The following is a 14,438-nucleotide window of genomic DNA, read 5'->3' on the forward strand; positions in this document are numbered from 1 at the left end:
TAAGAGCAGATTACCATTTGGACTGTCAAACTTCCACAGTGCTGGACAGAACGGGAGGAACGTCCCTGCAGATATTCAGAGGATCACCATTAGAGTTACTAGAGTTAGTCCTCAGAATGAGTTTGAATAATTTTCCATGACGTGTTTAATGTCGTCTTTAGCAGCTGTAAGGTGAGTGCGCTGTGTCTTTACCTTAGGTTGCAGACCTGCTATGACAAAAATCAATTAGACCTGCCCATGCAGCCTGTGTGTCTGTCCTAATTATGTCACCTTAATTATGTTCCCCAACTGTACTATTTACTCAGTCTGTCCGTCTGTGTCCACAGAGGAGCTGTGTGCATGCTTCCTCTCTCCTCTACCCCCTTCCTCCTCCCTTCTGTTTTCTTTCTCTCGCTGGTTCCCTCCTCCCTTCTCTACATGTCGGCTCCAGTTTAAGGCTCCATTTCAGCTGCCTGGGCTCACTGCTCTCCAGCCCAGCTAATAAATCATCCGCCAATCTGCTCCCTGAATCGCTCTGCCCCTGCTCCGATTGCGCCAGCCCTCCGTTGCTAGGCAACACAGCGACGGAGGAGGGGCTGAGAGAGCCAGAAGCTCTACCAAATGGCCATCCGCTGTGCAGAAACAACAGGCTTCTCTCTCAGAGTTGAGAGCTGGCGCTTTTCTCCCGCCCCAAGTTTCCCCTCACAGCCTAACAGTGCACTATTGTGAGGCTGTAGAGGAGACAAATAAAAGGAGGAGGAGAACGAGAAAAAAAATGATTCAATAGACTATTGTTGTGTGTGCGCACTTCCTGCTTGAAAGTCGATGTTGGGAGTTGTAAAACTGGTTAAGATAACACGGACATATGAACAAAGATGGTATCATGATGACAGAGCGCAGGCTCACACATGGAACATAATTCCTGCAAAACATCATTCCATGACAACACTGATGCAAGGCCGTCCAACAGCAAACAAAGCCACTTTCACTCAATATGGAGTCATTATACTTGACTCGTTGATAAAAGCTGACCTTTCCTAGCCTGCTGTGTATAAATCCAGAGGGCCGTGGACAATCAGTCAGCTAGCCAAAACCAAAGGGAAAAAACACTGCTGTCTGTTATGAAATACCAGCTCGTAATACGTTTGGCCATGGTGTGCAGAGAGGAAATCACAACATGCTTAACGAAGAGACGGGGAGACCACATTGACAGATGCTAGACTTGCCACATCCTCTTTGCACTGACAACATAGATGAAGATCAATCTATGTTTAGATATCCTAAAAATTATGCAGATACAGATGTTCCTCTGTTACAAACCCCTCCTAAAGAGTCTAAAGGCCAGAAAAGATATTCTGTAGTTATAGCTTTACTTTATAAAAAGCCCCTTACCAAAAGCCCTGTTCTTATATTTACCCAATAATAAACATGAACATATTCTGCCAACCTTTGGCAAGCAAAGCAACATCCTCTGTTTCCTTTGGCTTGTACGGACACAAAAGGTGACAGGAAATTCCAGCACACACCCATCCTGCCTGCTATTTAGTTACTAAACAACCCTAAAAAGCATTGCTGGCAATGTACCATAATGGTGATAAAATGCACTGTTGACACAAAAACTTTGGTGTCGCAAACAGAGCTGCCTCTGCAGATGAGAATCACTTAAATAAAGCATCTCATGTAACTTTAAAATAATCAACAGCCTGCGGCAGGGGACGCAGGGTGACATGTTTTTTTTATCTGCCTGTGGTGTGTTTTTACTTGGGCAGTGTGGCTCGGGTTTGTAGACTTGTGTTCTACCACTGGGGGGCCACTACCCCCCCCCAAAAAAAAAAATCACAGTGCTGTCGGCAGCCTGCTCCAGTCATCCATCAGTTGAAGACACAGCCACAGATAAGCTGTGGCACAGTGCAGCTGGCTGAGGAATAGACCTCCCGCTCCACAGCAGTCATAGATCAGCCTCTCTGTCTCTGACATGGCGACACAAAGCACGACTGCTGCTGCTGCTGCTTCTGATTGTTTATATGGCACCTCCTGTTGGCCGATGCATTATCAGCACCACTTATTTACAGACAGGAATGACAGCAGCTTCGTGTACAGAGACTATTTCACTATGTCAAGTTTGCCAGTGCAAGAATCCTTTGATGACCTTCACCAGAGCTGCGGGTAGGGCAGTTGCATAGGAATCAGTCTCATGATATGACAACACCTGCATTACCTTGGAAAATACGATGTATCTAAATAAATAACTCTAGAATAAAACCAAATAATTTGATACTGCTAGCATCAACAGAGGAATATGATGAGATTTATGATACCTGTATACATTATAATAACAGAACACATTTCACAACTAAATTTGAAGCTTAAATAACTGACTAAAGCTGCTGTAAAAGTTATTTGACACCAAACTCACTGCAGCAAAAGCATTACCTGTATAGCTTCTTATAGATTTTGTAACGCTGTCGAAATAATCTGTCCAACTGAGAAATGATCGCATCTTGAATATTAACAAAACTGGATTTACCACTTTAAGGATTCTACAGTCTGAACCACAACTTTTTATGACGTTAAACACCTGCAAGCATTTTAATCCAAAACATCTGTCTGTACTTGCCCAGGAAGTGTCAGCAGTGGCCAGCTACAACCTAAGATTCAGTCACCAAACCTGTTTATTTAGTAACAAGCTGTAACAGGATTTTTCTGATCTGAAAAGCAGTTGTTCCCACTGTTGATAATCATATCCTGTCAGCTAATTGTGGTTTCATGCTTTATAACAGGTGGTCATTGAGATAGCAGAAGTTTCAGTGTTGCAACATTATTGCTATTTTGCAATACCGCATCAGTAGAGGAACATTTAGTAGCAACAAAAAGAAACAATCTGTGATTTTCACTTTGAGTGCTTTCATTTTCTTTTTTCATTAGTCCTTTTTGACTATCCCACATTCGAAAGGATGGAAGAGGAGTTCTGTGTGGGCAGTAGGCATTGATTTTGCTTCTGATAAAAGACACACATAAAGAGGTGGTGTAGTGAGACTGCCTCCTTCAGTTAGACTTTAGAGAAAGCAGAGGACCGTTCCATGTCTGACTGGTAAGCATGAAACGTTTTCCAACACCCATAATAACAGATCATATTTTCTCTTTTCTTGGCAGTTAAATCAACTCCTCAGCCCTCAACATCCTGCTGACTACACAACAGCCACAAGGAGGTTAGACTGTGCTGTAGATATTACTGGTGAAAAATGTATACTTATGTATTTCATTTATTTTTATTTGATGCAATCTGTAGTCATCATCTTACTGATGAATGAAACAGTTTGAGTGGTACTCACATCAAGGTGATGGATTTTCAATTTCTGAAAGTTGTACAAATAATCTCACAGCGAAAGATTGTTTGGGGGTTGAATGTCACAAATCTTTCTGGATTGAAATAATTTTCTGTGCCTGCCAGAGGTCAGTAAAAATGAAACAAACACTCTGCTCTGCAGCATTGTCAGTTCCTCCACAGCTGTAATGAAACTGCTCACAAATGATCATGTCAGTGGTCTTATCTTTCTGTAGGGTGTGTGTGTGTGGTATTATAAATATTTTTCTAGAGTTAAGAGAGTTTAGGGGGTCCAGGTTTATGTTCTATGTGGCTGCAGCTACAGGCTGGGAGAGGAGAGGTGGGTGCAAGAGAAGCCAAAAGGGGGAGGGGAGGGTGACAAGTGACCCTGCGGACAGGCTGATTCTGTCATTTGAGTGGCTCCCGCTGTCACTTTTATTCACATGTCTAAAAGAATGGAGGGGCGGGTTGGAAAAAGAGCAGGCAGGAATAATGAAGCTAGTCCTGGAGGGGATGAGATGGAAGAGGGAGAGGAGAGGCTGAGCGAGTGGTGATAAATAAATGAAGAGCAGCAGGGCTGGTTTCTGTGAGTGTGTCAAGGTTGGTGCTACATTTACACCTGTCCCTCCAGGCTGCAGGGCTGAAGAGGCACAACTGGTGATCAGATCACTGGGAGCTCTGTCCTTGGCTGGCCAGAGTTAAGATGCTGCCTCTCCAGACTGTAGACAATGTGGGCCAGGCAGAGCACAGACGGCCGGCTGACTGCCTTCACCCGCAGACACAAAACACACCCGGTACTGAACATGGCTAACACTGTGTACAGGACTCACTGACAGCTCCACCAATTCAGTTAGACAACAAGAGGAAATAACTCTGTGCAAGAGTGAGTGAAGTCATCTTGACCCAGGTTACAAAATAAATTAAATGGGCTAAAGATACAGAGCGTGACAACTTTCCAATGAAACAGAAATAATAATCTATAGTAACAAAATTCTGCTGTCCAAATTCCAAGCAAGCACACTGTTATTAAAAACTTACAAAATTGGGTAGTAAGGTTTCAGCCAGGCCAATAAATCATGTAATATTAGCTTACTGCAAATGTATCAGTATCGGTGTATATGTCTGAAAGAACAAGAAACTGCATGTCAAAAATGCCAAACTAGGTTGAAGGAAATTCAGAAACAGCGTTTCGAATACATAGTTTGTGCAACAGAGATTCTTACACTGTAAAATGTTCCTGTCCTTGTGTATCTTGAAAAACAAATGCAAGGGATCCACATCAAGATTGTTTATGTTATGTGCTTATGTTAAAAGGGTATCAGCCTGTAGAATTTTTTAAACTTCTACACATCAATATTGATATTTCACTCAAAATCCCAATATCGGTCGGGCTAGACTGAAATCATAAGCCAATAACTGCCCTACTACAAGAAAAAACAGATAATGTTTCTCTTTTTTCCTAGCCAGTGTCATTGAGTTCAATAATGCTTCAAGATTCCAAGAATATAGTAGGGTCTATCATTGCAGATTAATAACACTGTAACCCAAAATTTTCTCTGATTCAAAAACCCAAAAGTGAAATACTGAAGTGATCACTTTATTGTCTGAATCGAGTTATTTACAGATTTCACTGTCGAGCCTCTGCTGTGTTTCCTTGACAAGTGGTCTCAGGTAGACCTGCTGTGGTGGAGTGTGGCAATTGAGCTTCCCATCAATATGTCCATCCCCCACTCTGATCATCTTCACACAGCAGTTTATCCTGGTGCCAGCAAGCATGCATAAGTAAAGGCAAACTCATAACTAGCCCACAAAAGGATGGCTGGCTTAATTTATCTTCATTCAAATATGACCATCATGTTCTATTACAAGACAAATACACCAATTCCCTTCCACTGGATCTAAGCTGCTAGATTCAAAGCTCGAGAAAAGACTGCCAAGCTCCAGCATTACAAAACAATACCAAAGTGGAAAAAGGATGATTCACAAGGGAGAAGGAAAAACTAACCAAAGAATTTTTCAGTGGTGGAGCCTTGTGGGTGTCTAAGATCTACCGTCGGAACAGTCAGTAGTGTTATCTTTAAGAGGTAGTGGATATACAAACATGTAGTGCAGTGTGTCATAAAGCATCAAGGGCAAAGCCGCAGCTCTCAAGTCGTTTTGACACGGTGTTATCCAGCGCTTTCATTCCCCTCCTACCCTCGCTGTTTGATCACGGCGAAGGGCTGCCATTTTCTGATTCCAACCCTTCAACAGCTGCGGTGAAATTCACATCTAAATTCAAATGGAGGCCACCATTACCAGCCCTCAATTTTTTCCCTTTCCAGACTTCCATGCTAAGGATTTATTCTGTGGGTGATAAACAGGATGCAGCTGCTCTTGAGCCTTGGAGGAGCTGGAAACTGACGAGTTTTTACTGATGTCTTGTGAGACAGGGCCAAGAGTCTTTTTTTTTTTTTAAACTGTCTCTCAACAGCTCCCTCTAAAGACACAAACTCAGCTCTGACAGACAGCAGGTATCCATATAAGAAATACCAAGAAAGGTCAAGAAAACTACAGAATGCCCTGAAATAATTTATATCCTTTAAATGACTATTTTTCAAGCGCTATAACTTTGTTAATGCATAATCAAATTAAAAGAATAGTTTTCTTACCACTTCATCCTCAGACCAGCACTTCTCTATCAGTTTGGGTACTGGCTTCTTCACCAGGCGCTGGAGAGCTTTGCCTGCATCATAGCTGCTCTCATGAAGCTGTGGACAATCACAAAAAAAAAACAAAAAAAAAAATCCAAACACATCAGCACACCGTTCTGACTATAAAACAATGCATGGTTATATTAAATAGTATATCTATTACCATGCGAACTCTCTTCACAGTCACACATGGGGGACATTTAGAGCTTTACTGAAACATTTTATTGAGCTGATATGTAATACAAACAGATTTTATTTTACTAGAAATCTCAGCCTAAGTCAGAGCATCAGAGGAAATGCCTTGTAAAACTCCAAGAACTAACATGGAAATAAACAACACAGCGACAAAGGCAATTGCTTTGCAGCTTAGAGCCCTGTGTCACATTCAGTTGGTTGAAACAGGCAGCGCTGGAGCTCTTCCTCTGAGAATAAACAAGCATTACTCATTGGAATTGCAAATAGAGAGGAAGGTCGAGAGACAATGACCTGCCTGCTATGTTAATTTTCGAGTTTATAGAGCTGGAATATAAATGTCCTGTTTATGATGATTCTAATCTCTTTCTTGTGCTCGATTCTTCGGTATTCACTGTCAATGCGATGGACAAATCTCTCATTACGCCTAATGTATGGTAAGCTTCTGAGGCTGGGTTTACTACAGGGGACTACTCTACTGGCTCAGTGGTCTTATCATTGCCCATCACTGTACAGCTGCATCCTAGCTAAGATTAGAGTAAAATACCTGAAATTCAAACATGGTGGAACTGAGAATGGATTCGTGCTTCTCTCTTACCAACACTTGATTCCTAGTGATAGATTTGCTGCATAGCTACTTACAGTGTTAAGTGCGTTTAATGTAGTGTCATCTCGAGAGGCTGCTAGACACCCGTCTTCTGTTGAGCCTCCGTCACACATCCCTGCAAAGGCAGCCATGCTCCTGTGAACACAACGCAGATGAAATCAACATTAAAAAGGCCCCTGACACCTTTTTACAGAGATGTTATGACATCACTTCCCTAACTTTAATTTCCTTGTAGGCGCCTTTTTTTTTTTCTTCTTTTTTTTTTTTAAATCATGTCTCACAGGCACAGTAGAGCTGACAACAAGCAAGTGTCACCTGCAGCATGGCCACTCACGTAACTTCATAAAATTAAAATAAAATTGAACAGATTGTAGCTAAATGGCACATAATTTAAAAATTTCCACCAGCACAGGCTTAGGGAAAGCTAGCGAATCCATTAGTTTATTAATTGATCAGCCATTCAACAGAAAATTTTGAAAAATTGGCAAGTATTTTGATAAGAATAATTTAATTATTAATCGATTAAGTAAAGATGCCAAACACTTGATGGTTCCAGGTTTGTAAATGGGAGACTTTATTGCTTTTTCAGGTCATAAATTATCGTAAATTTAATAATTTTGGGGTATAGACCGTGAGGCTGACAAAACAAGACATCTGATGACGTCACCTTGGGCTTGCAGATTAAATAATGAAAATTAAGTTTTTAGTGGCAGCCTTAGAATGGAGTGTGAGGAACTGGGAACTATGAAACAAATTACAGCAACAGAACAAGAAGCATTTCTAGCAGGGGCTGATGCAGCCAACGCTGATCCACATCAGTAGCCTTTTTCTCTTTGCTCTTTGTCAACTCTACTATCACGCACTGCAGTATATCTTATTTCTCAAACTTATGCTGCAAGAGGCAATATATTAATTACCACCTTTACTACACATCAGTCAAAGTTTGTTGTCATTAAAAAAAGGCACATTTGATGCTCCCCATATGCACACACACTAGTTCCAACAAGAAGAAATACTTCCAACATTTTTACCTTTCAGGGCTTTAATATTAAGCGTTGTGTATGTGTTTAAAACCATGCGCGCACAAAGTCAGCACAACATAGGTCTATGTTATACTGGTAAGCATGAAAACAAATATGATGGATAAAAACAGAATTCAGTAGAATTTCTACAACACTGTCTGTCACAGTGACAGATTGTGATTAATTACACTGTAGCCCCTAACTACAACATAGCACTGAAACCTGTTAACAGATTTCACTTTCACTGCAATAACATCTCAAGAAGGCCTGATGAAGGATTTCATCTCATGAAACCACACCTGATTAACTAAGATTGATACGTAGCATTAAAATACCACTCTTGGGGCTAAAAGAAATTAGAGAAGTTTGGTTTGACTAATCTTGGGTACAAAATCAGGCTAACGGTAGCAAACCAAAGCCACTGCTCTTGTGTAGTTTTTTTTACCATAAATGTGAATACTAGTTATTACTGTCACTGATGATGAGACTTCGATATCTTCATATTTTTCTTAATGACTGAATCCAGGCTGCTACACGCAGATATCAGTCTAGTGATGGCAGGTGACAGTTTGGAGATTACATTTTTATTTATCTGTCTATCTTTAACCCAACTGGCAATAGCTTTCTGCCAGGTTAGACCTTGCCCTGTCTGAAAAAGTCTGAATTCCTATGATTCTCCGGGCTCACCTCGCGGCTCTGAGGTACATGAGAAGGTCACAGTCATTGACCCCTGGCATCCAGACCAGTTCCTCGTTCTCGGTCACTGCATGGCCACCAGGAGAGGGAAAAGGCTGCAGCTCCGGGAGCTTGGCCTAATTAGGTCCACGGAGAAAGAGAGGGACAGATGGTGTCACACTACAAATAGCATGTAGGCTTGAAGAAAATGTCAGCTTTTCAACCCCCTGTCATCAACTTTTCACTGCGTGGCTGAGTGGTGGCAACGGGGAATGGGGACAAGTTACAGTCACAGAGATTCAGTATCTTAACACAACACAGGACTGCACTACTCAGATGACTTTCTGCCCTTGCTGCAGGTCTGACTGACTGACAAGAAACGTTACTGAAGACATTAGTGAACATTATCATGGAAACTTAATTCAAACTTCTATGTAAATTGGGCCATATGTTGAACTTAAGGAATCTTGATTCCACCAGTTACAAAAGACTGTACCATATTCCATACTGGCATCACGCAATGAAGGAATTGCTGTTGCATTATTTTATACAATTAGATACAATGTTTTAGATGTATTGCATTTTAAATAATCATCTTATTTATAAAAACAGCGTGGCAGCGAAAACCAAACAATCTTGTTATTATCAGAATTTATTTCGTGGGAGAAACTGTGGTAAAGTAAAGCTAAATGGTAAGACATCAATATGCCACTACACATCTTATTTGGATTTGATTATCTTATATGACAAGCAACAACATGAATGAGACTAAATGGCATCTGTAAGGTAAGAGAAGAATTGTCATATTTCAGAAAATTAATTGTATGATAATTAAATCTACACAGCCAAAAGACTTTCACCAACACTGGAGCACCCTCTCCAGTCAACTGGTGGATGATGTGCGTGCTGTACAGTGACTTACTTGGTGACTGGGTCCCACTCGGATTTCCCCTTGTGTGCTGTTTAGTCGCCTGAGAAGAGACAAAGAGAGAAGATTGAAACAAAATATTTACTGGGCAGCATTCCAAAGCTAGCTAAAGAAATCTGTCTGCACTGTGCCTGTTGAATCAGCTAAAAACCTGCACAAACTACAAAGTCACAACTGGGTATCATTACTGAAGCCTCAAAGCGGGGAAGAGAACAACATGTTAGAAACTAACATTTCATGACCAGGAGAAGATGACATGCACTCAGAGGGGACGAGGGCTATCCTTTACATTGTGGAACTTGTTATGGTAAAGTCCCATGTGAGCAAAGTAAATTCTTTTTTATTCTGAAAAGCAAATAAAGATTTCAGGAGAATATTCTTTGTTGACTGCTCCTGCACAGCGATCTGAGCAGGGTACATTTGCAGGCCTGATATTGCGGATGCAGCAATAAAACAGAATCCCCTAAAAGGAGGAGGAGGGGGAGAGCTGGCTCTGGATATGCAGGGCGAGAGCCTCTGAAACGGCTGCTGGTACAAACGTTGGTAGCCATAGCAACTGCAATTTAATAATAGTGTTCCGAATCTCCAGCTGCAGTGGATTAAAGAAAATGACAAGATGTTCCTTTTGAAAAGCCTTTCCCTCTGTTGCCTAGGTAACAGCGCCGATTTTCATACAGCCAAGTGCGGGGTGGCCCAGAATCTGTCAGCGTGATTTGCACCCGGAGAAGCTTGCACTCCATCATGCAGCCCTGGTGGAAACCTAAGAGGCTACAGCCCTGTGGTCTCTTTGCAGTCCTCCAACCACAAAACCCTATGACGGGTACATATTTGACCCGACTCTCCCTTTTTAACAGACCACCTCCTCCACCTCCTCTCAGACAGGAGAGAGTGATTAGAGGGGTAATCCATACTGTTATGAACTATGGCTGACAGAAGTACTGGCACAGACGATATCAGCACAGGCCAAAAAAAATCGAATTTCAGCTGCAGTGAATGACCTGGGGCCTGCCAGGACAGTCTGCTGCTCAAGAGCATGTTGAAATACTTCATTTCATTTTATTACAAACATTCTCAGCAGATAAGACAAACTAAATATAACGCAATCAGAATTTGGCAGACTCTGAGAACCCAAAGCAATGAATAGTGCTAATAAAGATAAAATATGGAAGTTTCCTGCGTCATCTGCACTTCAGATTAGATTTTAAAGAATTCTTAACAATTTCATAATACTTCAGTTTTTCTTTAAGCCAGGTTTCTTGTACTATTATATGAATTAAACTTCTAAAACAGTAACTACAAGTGAGTAACGTGGAACTAGCAAATAAACTATTTCCTTGGATTTATTAGAAATGAATGAAGCTTGAAATAAAGATATATATTACCCTGCTTTTTTACTAACACACAGAATGTCTCATAGCCCATAATAAATATTATATATATATATATATATATATATATATATATATATATATATATATATATACACACACACACACATATATATATACACATATATACACTGAGCGAGTATGAGTCTGGTCAGTGTTCCTACTGAGAGAAAGTTCTACAAACATGTTCCTGACAATGTGCAGTCGGCCAGGTCCACGGTACGTTTGGCAGGAGGCTGTAAGGATGACAAATGAGGACCTGTGCACCAGAATAAGAACAGCGTGTCTGAAGACAGTGTTTTACTCAGGCAAATCCTGAGAGCAGACGGTTGACATTCAGACGGATAGCCGAGAGAGGGGGTACACTACAGATGTATAGTAGCAAAAAGCTCTCAGGAGGTTCCATAAAGACTGCAGGCATACTTGAACAGAAACATATACTGAGCAAGCAAAGTACTTACAAGCATATGATTAAAACAGGCCTTTGATAATAATACTGACACAACCTCCAAAATAACCCTTTTTATTGTTATTTTTATGTCTTGTAGACAAATCTGGAAAAACAAATAACTCAGAAGCTTGTATTTTGACTATTAACACAGATAAGAAAGGCGTTTAAAGCAACCATGATCTTCCCTGTTACACTCAAAGTATTAGTTGTAATACTGTCTCTAGTAATGTTTCATTTTTTCTCCAATAAGCTGCTGAAGCCTGTTGCCTCACACAATAAACAACGTTAAACGCAACAGGTTCAGATATAACTCCGTATTAGCACACAATCTTGTTAAGTAATTACGGGCTTACTTATTAAACCCAAACAACAACGTGACAGTCTGGTCAACTTTGTGCTCCTGTGTGTGTGTGTGCGCGCAATCAAGCATAACCCCGCCCCCTCCATCAATTTCAGCCAATCACCGAGCGAGTCCCTGGCACACTGACATAATTGCAGCACAGCAAAAACAGACCCAACTTCATGGCATTTAAGTACCATAACAAGCGGCGTGCACACAACACAGCTGGCGGCGGAGCCGGGTGAGCTTTGTGTGCAGCTCAGTAATGCTCCATGCGCCATGTCACCGCGACTGTAAACAGGAGCTGCAAAATGGAGCCAGGGGTAGCCTCTCCGGGTCTTATTACCGTCACATTACCATGCCGGGTGCACATTTATCAACATTCTACAAGCGGACGTGTCGCAGATACGATGCATTTTATCGGGACCCTGACAGTAGCATATTAACAACGGGGTGATGCAACGGTTTTGCCTTGATGGCAGCGCGAACGCCTAACGGCATATGCTATGCGGTGACAGCCTGGATGTTCAACAGCACTCAATTCTCCGTGCACACTCGCTTTCGCGCTCCCCGACACAAACACGGCCGCTTAACGCAATGTCAGTGATGCCGACAGCTTGCGAACATCACACAGTTTGGTCAGACAGCGGGAACGCGACCCATGAAAATAAGACGAGCCAACACTCGCGCAGCAACTAATAACGGCACGAGAAAGCACGAGAACATGATCGCAAACCTACCTCCGGGGACTGAACAAATCGTCCATTTCTGACATCGAGCCCTAAGGTTGGGTGGTGACACTTTGTGGATAATGCGCGTTGGAATTAACTCCCCACTCCCACCTATTTCTAGGTGCTCAAAATGGAGAACCACGCATTCGCTCCGGAGAGGTATTCACTGAGCTTGTGCTGTGACCTCAGCCTGCACGTACAGCGTCGCAAGCTCGGCTCGCTTCTCCACAGACACAACTGAGCATGTGCTGCGACCTCACACAAGCGCACACACGCGCAGACACACGCAGGGCCAGACAGACACGCATGCAAGATTCGGAATTCATCTCTCCTCGTATGTCTGCGCCATGATAAACACGAGTGAAATTGCAGGGCTGCTGCAGCCCACTCAGAATACCAAGCGATTGGTGGGTGGGTGGCTGAAGGAGGGGGTTCACAACTGGTAACCCTCAGTGCCAGTAAGAAGGACAGCTGTCACTGTAACACGTGAGACTCTCCAAACACCACCAGTGGATAATACTAATAATAGTAAAGTTCATAATAATAATAATAATAATAATGCAGGTTCACCAATTTTCCATTAGCACCTAAATTAAGTCAACAGCTCATCATTTGCAATAACCAAACAGCATGTGCCACCAGTCCTTCAGACAAATTTTCCATTTGTGTATACTTAGGTCAAAGTGGAGGGAAAACTACAGAAGTAAATTATAAGATATAAATGACATAATAAGTTAAATCTTTAAATAGTCAAATAAAGCTGGAATTGGAAATGTATAGAAATGGAAATGTACGCCCCTGATTTACTATCATATACAAGTGGAACAAAGACCCACTAAAGTGTTACCTACTGTAATTGTACTTATAAAAAAATATATCTGCTGATATGTCCTGTCTGTCAAAGCATGGGGGTTGCTCAGGTCTACAGAGTCCATTACACTTAATACAAAGGCTATTTAACCATTTCACAATTTCATTGCTGCCAGCTGAGTAGGTGTAACAAAGATAATTTATGAAAAGTATTTTAAATCAAAAGTTAATTTTTAAGCACATCGGCATGAAAACTGTGGGGAGAAGTTATTACCAGTGAATGATGGTCACTTTGTGTCTGATACAAAATCTCATTAATATACATAGGAGAGGTTACTCAAACTAAAATGTAAACTTTTAAAATACAGTCATATTCATTTGAACTGATAACCCCAAACTAATATTGTATTATTCATATTAGTAGTAGTACAATAGCAATAATCATAATGGTTTACAAAAAGAACAAAAAGAGGAATCAGTGATGCCGCCAGGAATGATGAAAAAAATGTAGTAAATCCTTATTAGTGAGATGTTGCGTCTTTTTCACAGCGGACATTTTGACTTGTCATAGCAGGAAAAGCACAGGTGTTACTAATAACATTAATCACGGCTGTGTTCTCAGTAAGCCTTGACAGTGAGCCAGCATCCGCAACACCAGGATCCGGAAACTGCAGCAGCTAACTGAAATTCAATCATCATTAATATCAACACCTTTAACACTTTAATTTTCCTACTGCGACGCATCAAAATGTCTTCTGTGAAAAAGGCCTTTCATCCTGATCAAACAAACGACTTCAAATACAACCAATGAGCTCCTTGTAGATTCTCCATTCCAATCTTAATTTTAACGTAAATGATCAGTAATTAAGAGTTGGCACAGAATTTTACAAATATCAACAAACGCTCAAACAATCATAAAGCCATGGGGGTTTCCCCGGCTCATTCCCAATAATTACGCCACATTAGAACCATTCACTGTGCACTGATAACAATGTCAGCAATAATGAGCAGACGGCATCATTACATGTGCCACTGTGTAACCAAAGCTTAAAAAAGCAGAGTCATGCATAGTGAAAAATTACTTCTTTATCCATCTCTTATGCTGAAAAAAAAGTGTTCCATTAATTTTGATGGCATTTTGCTACTGATGGGTGATACTGTGAAAAGCAAATATCACATATATATATGTATACATATATGTGCTTATTAATGCCATCAAACAATATTTAGTCTCATTAGGGATGTATTATATGGTAATTATTGTGATACTACTTAAGATACCAACATCTTCTATCAT

The 14,438-nt window shown here is 41.2% G+C and overlaps 1 protein-coding gene across 6 annotated transcripts in view; it reads right to left on the reverse strand.

Annotated features, from left to right (window-relative positions):
- rerea (arginine-glutamic acid dipeptide (RE) repeats a) overlaps positions 1 to 14,438 on the reverse strand; it is a 124,792-nt gene that overhangs the window by 21,786 nt on the left and 88,568 nt on the right. For 4 of the 6 annotated variants that reach the window (XM_040152147.1, XM_040152149.1, XM_040152146.1 and 1 more), the window contains 4 exons: positions 9,416 to 9,464; positions 8,506 to 8,630; positions 6,832 to 6,931; positions 5,956 to 6,054 (listed from right to left, as the gene is read on the reverse strand). In XM_040152147.1, coding sequence (XP_040008081.1) covers positions 5,956 to 6,054; positions 6,832 to 6,931; positions 8,506 to 8,630; positions 9,416 to 9,464 — 373 coding nt within the window. Of the gene's footprint in view, positions 1 to 5,955; positions 6,055 to 6,831; positions 6,932 to 8,505; positions 8,631 to 9,415; positions 9,465 to 12,340; positions 12,532 to 14,438 lie in introns of those variants that run through there. The other 2 variants (XM_040152151.1, XM_040152150.1) reach the window with 1 other exon arrangement.

The sequence above is a fragment of the Xiphias gladius genome, chromosome 18, assembly GCF_016859285.1.
Source record: "Xiphias gladius isolate SHS-SW01 ecotype Sanya breed wild chromosome 18, ASM1685928v1, whole genome shotgun sequence".
NCBI lineage: Eukaryota > Metazoa > Chordata > Actinopteri > Istiophoriformes > Xiphiidae > Xiphias > Xiphias gladius.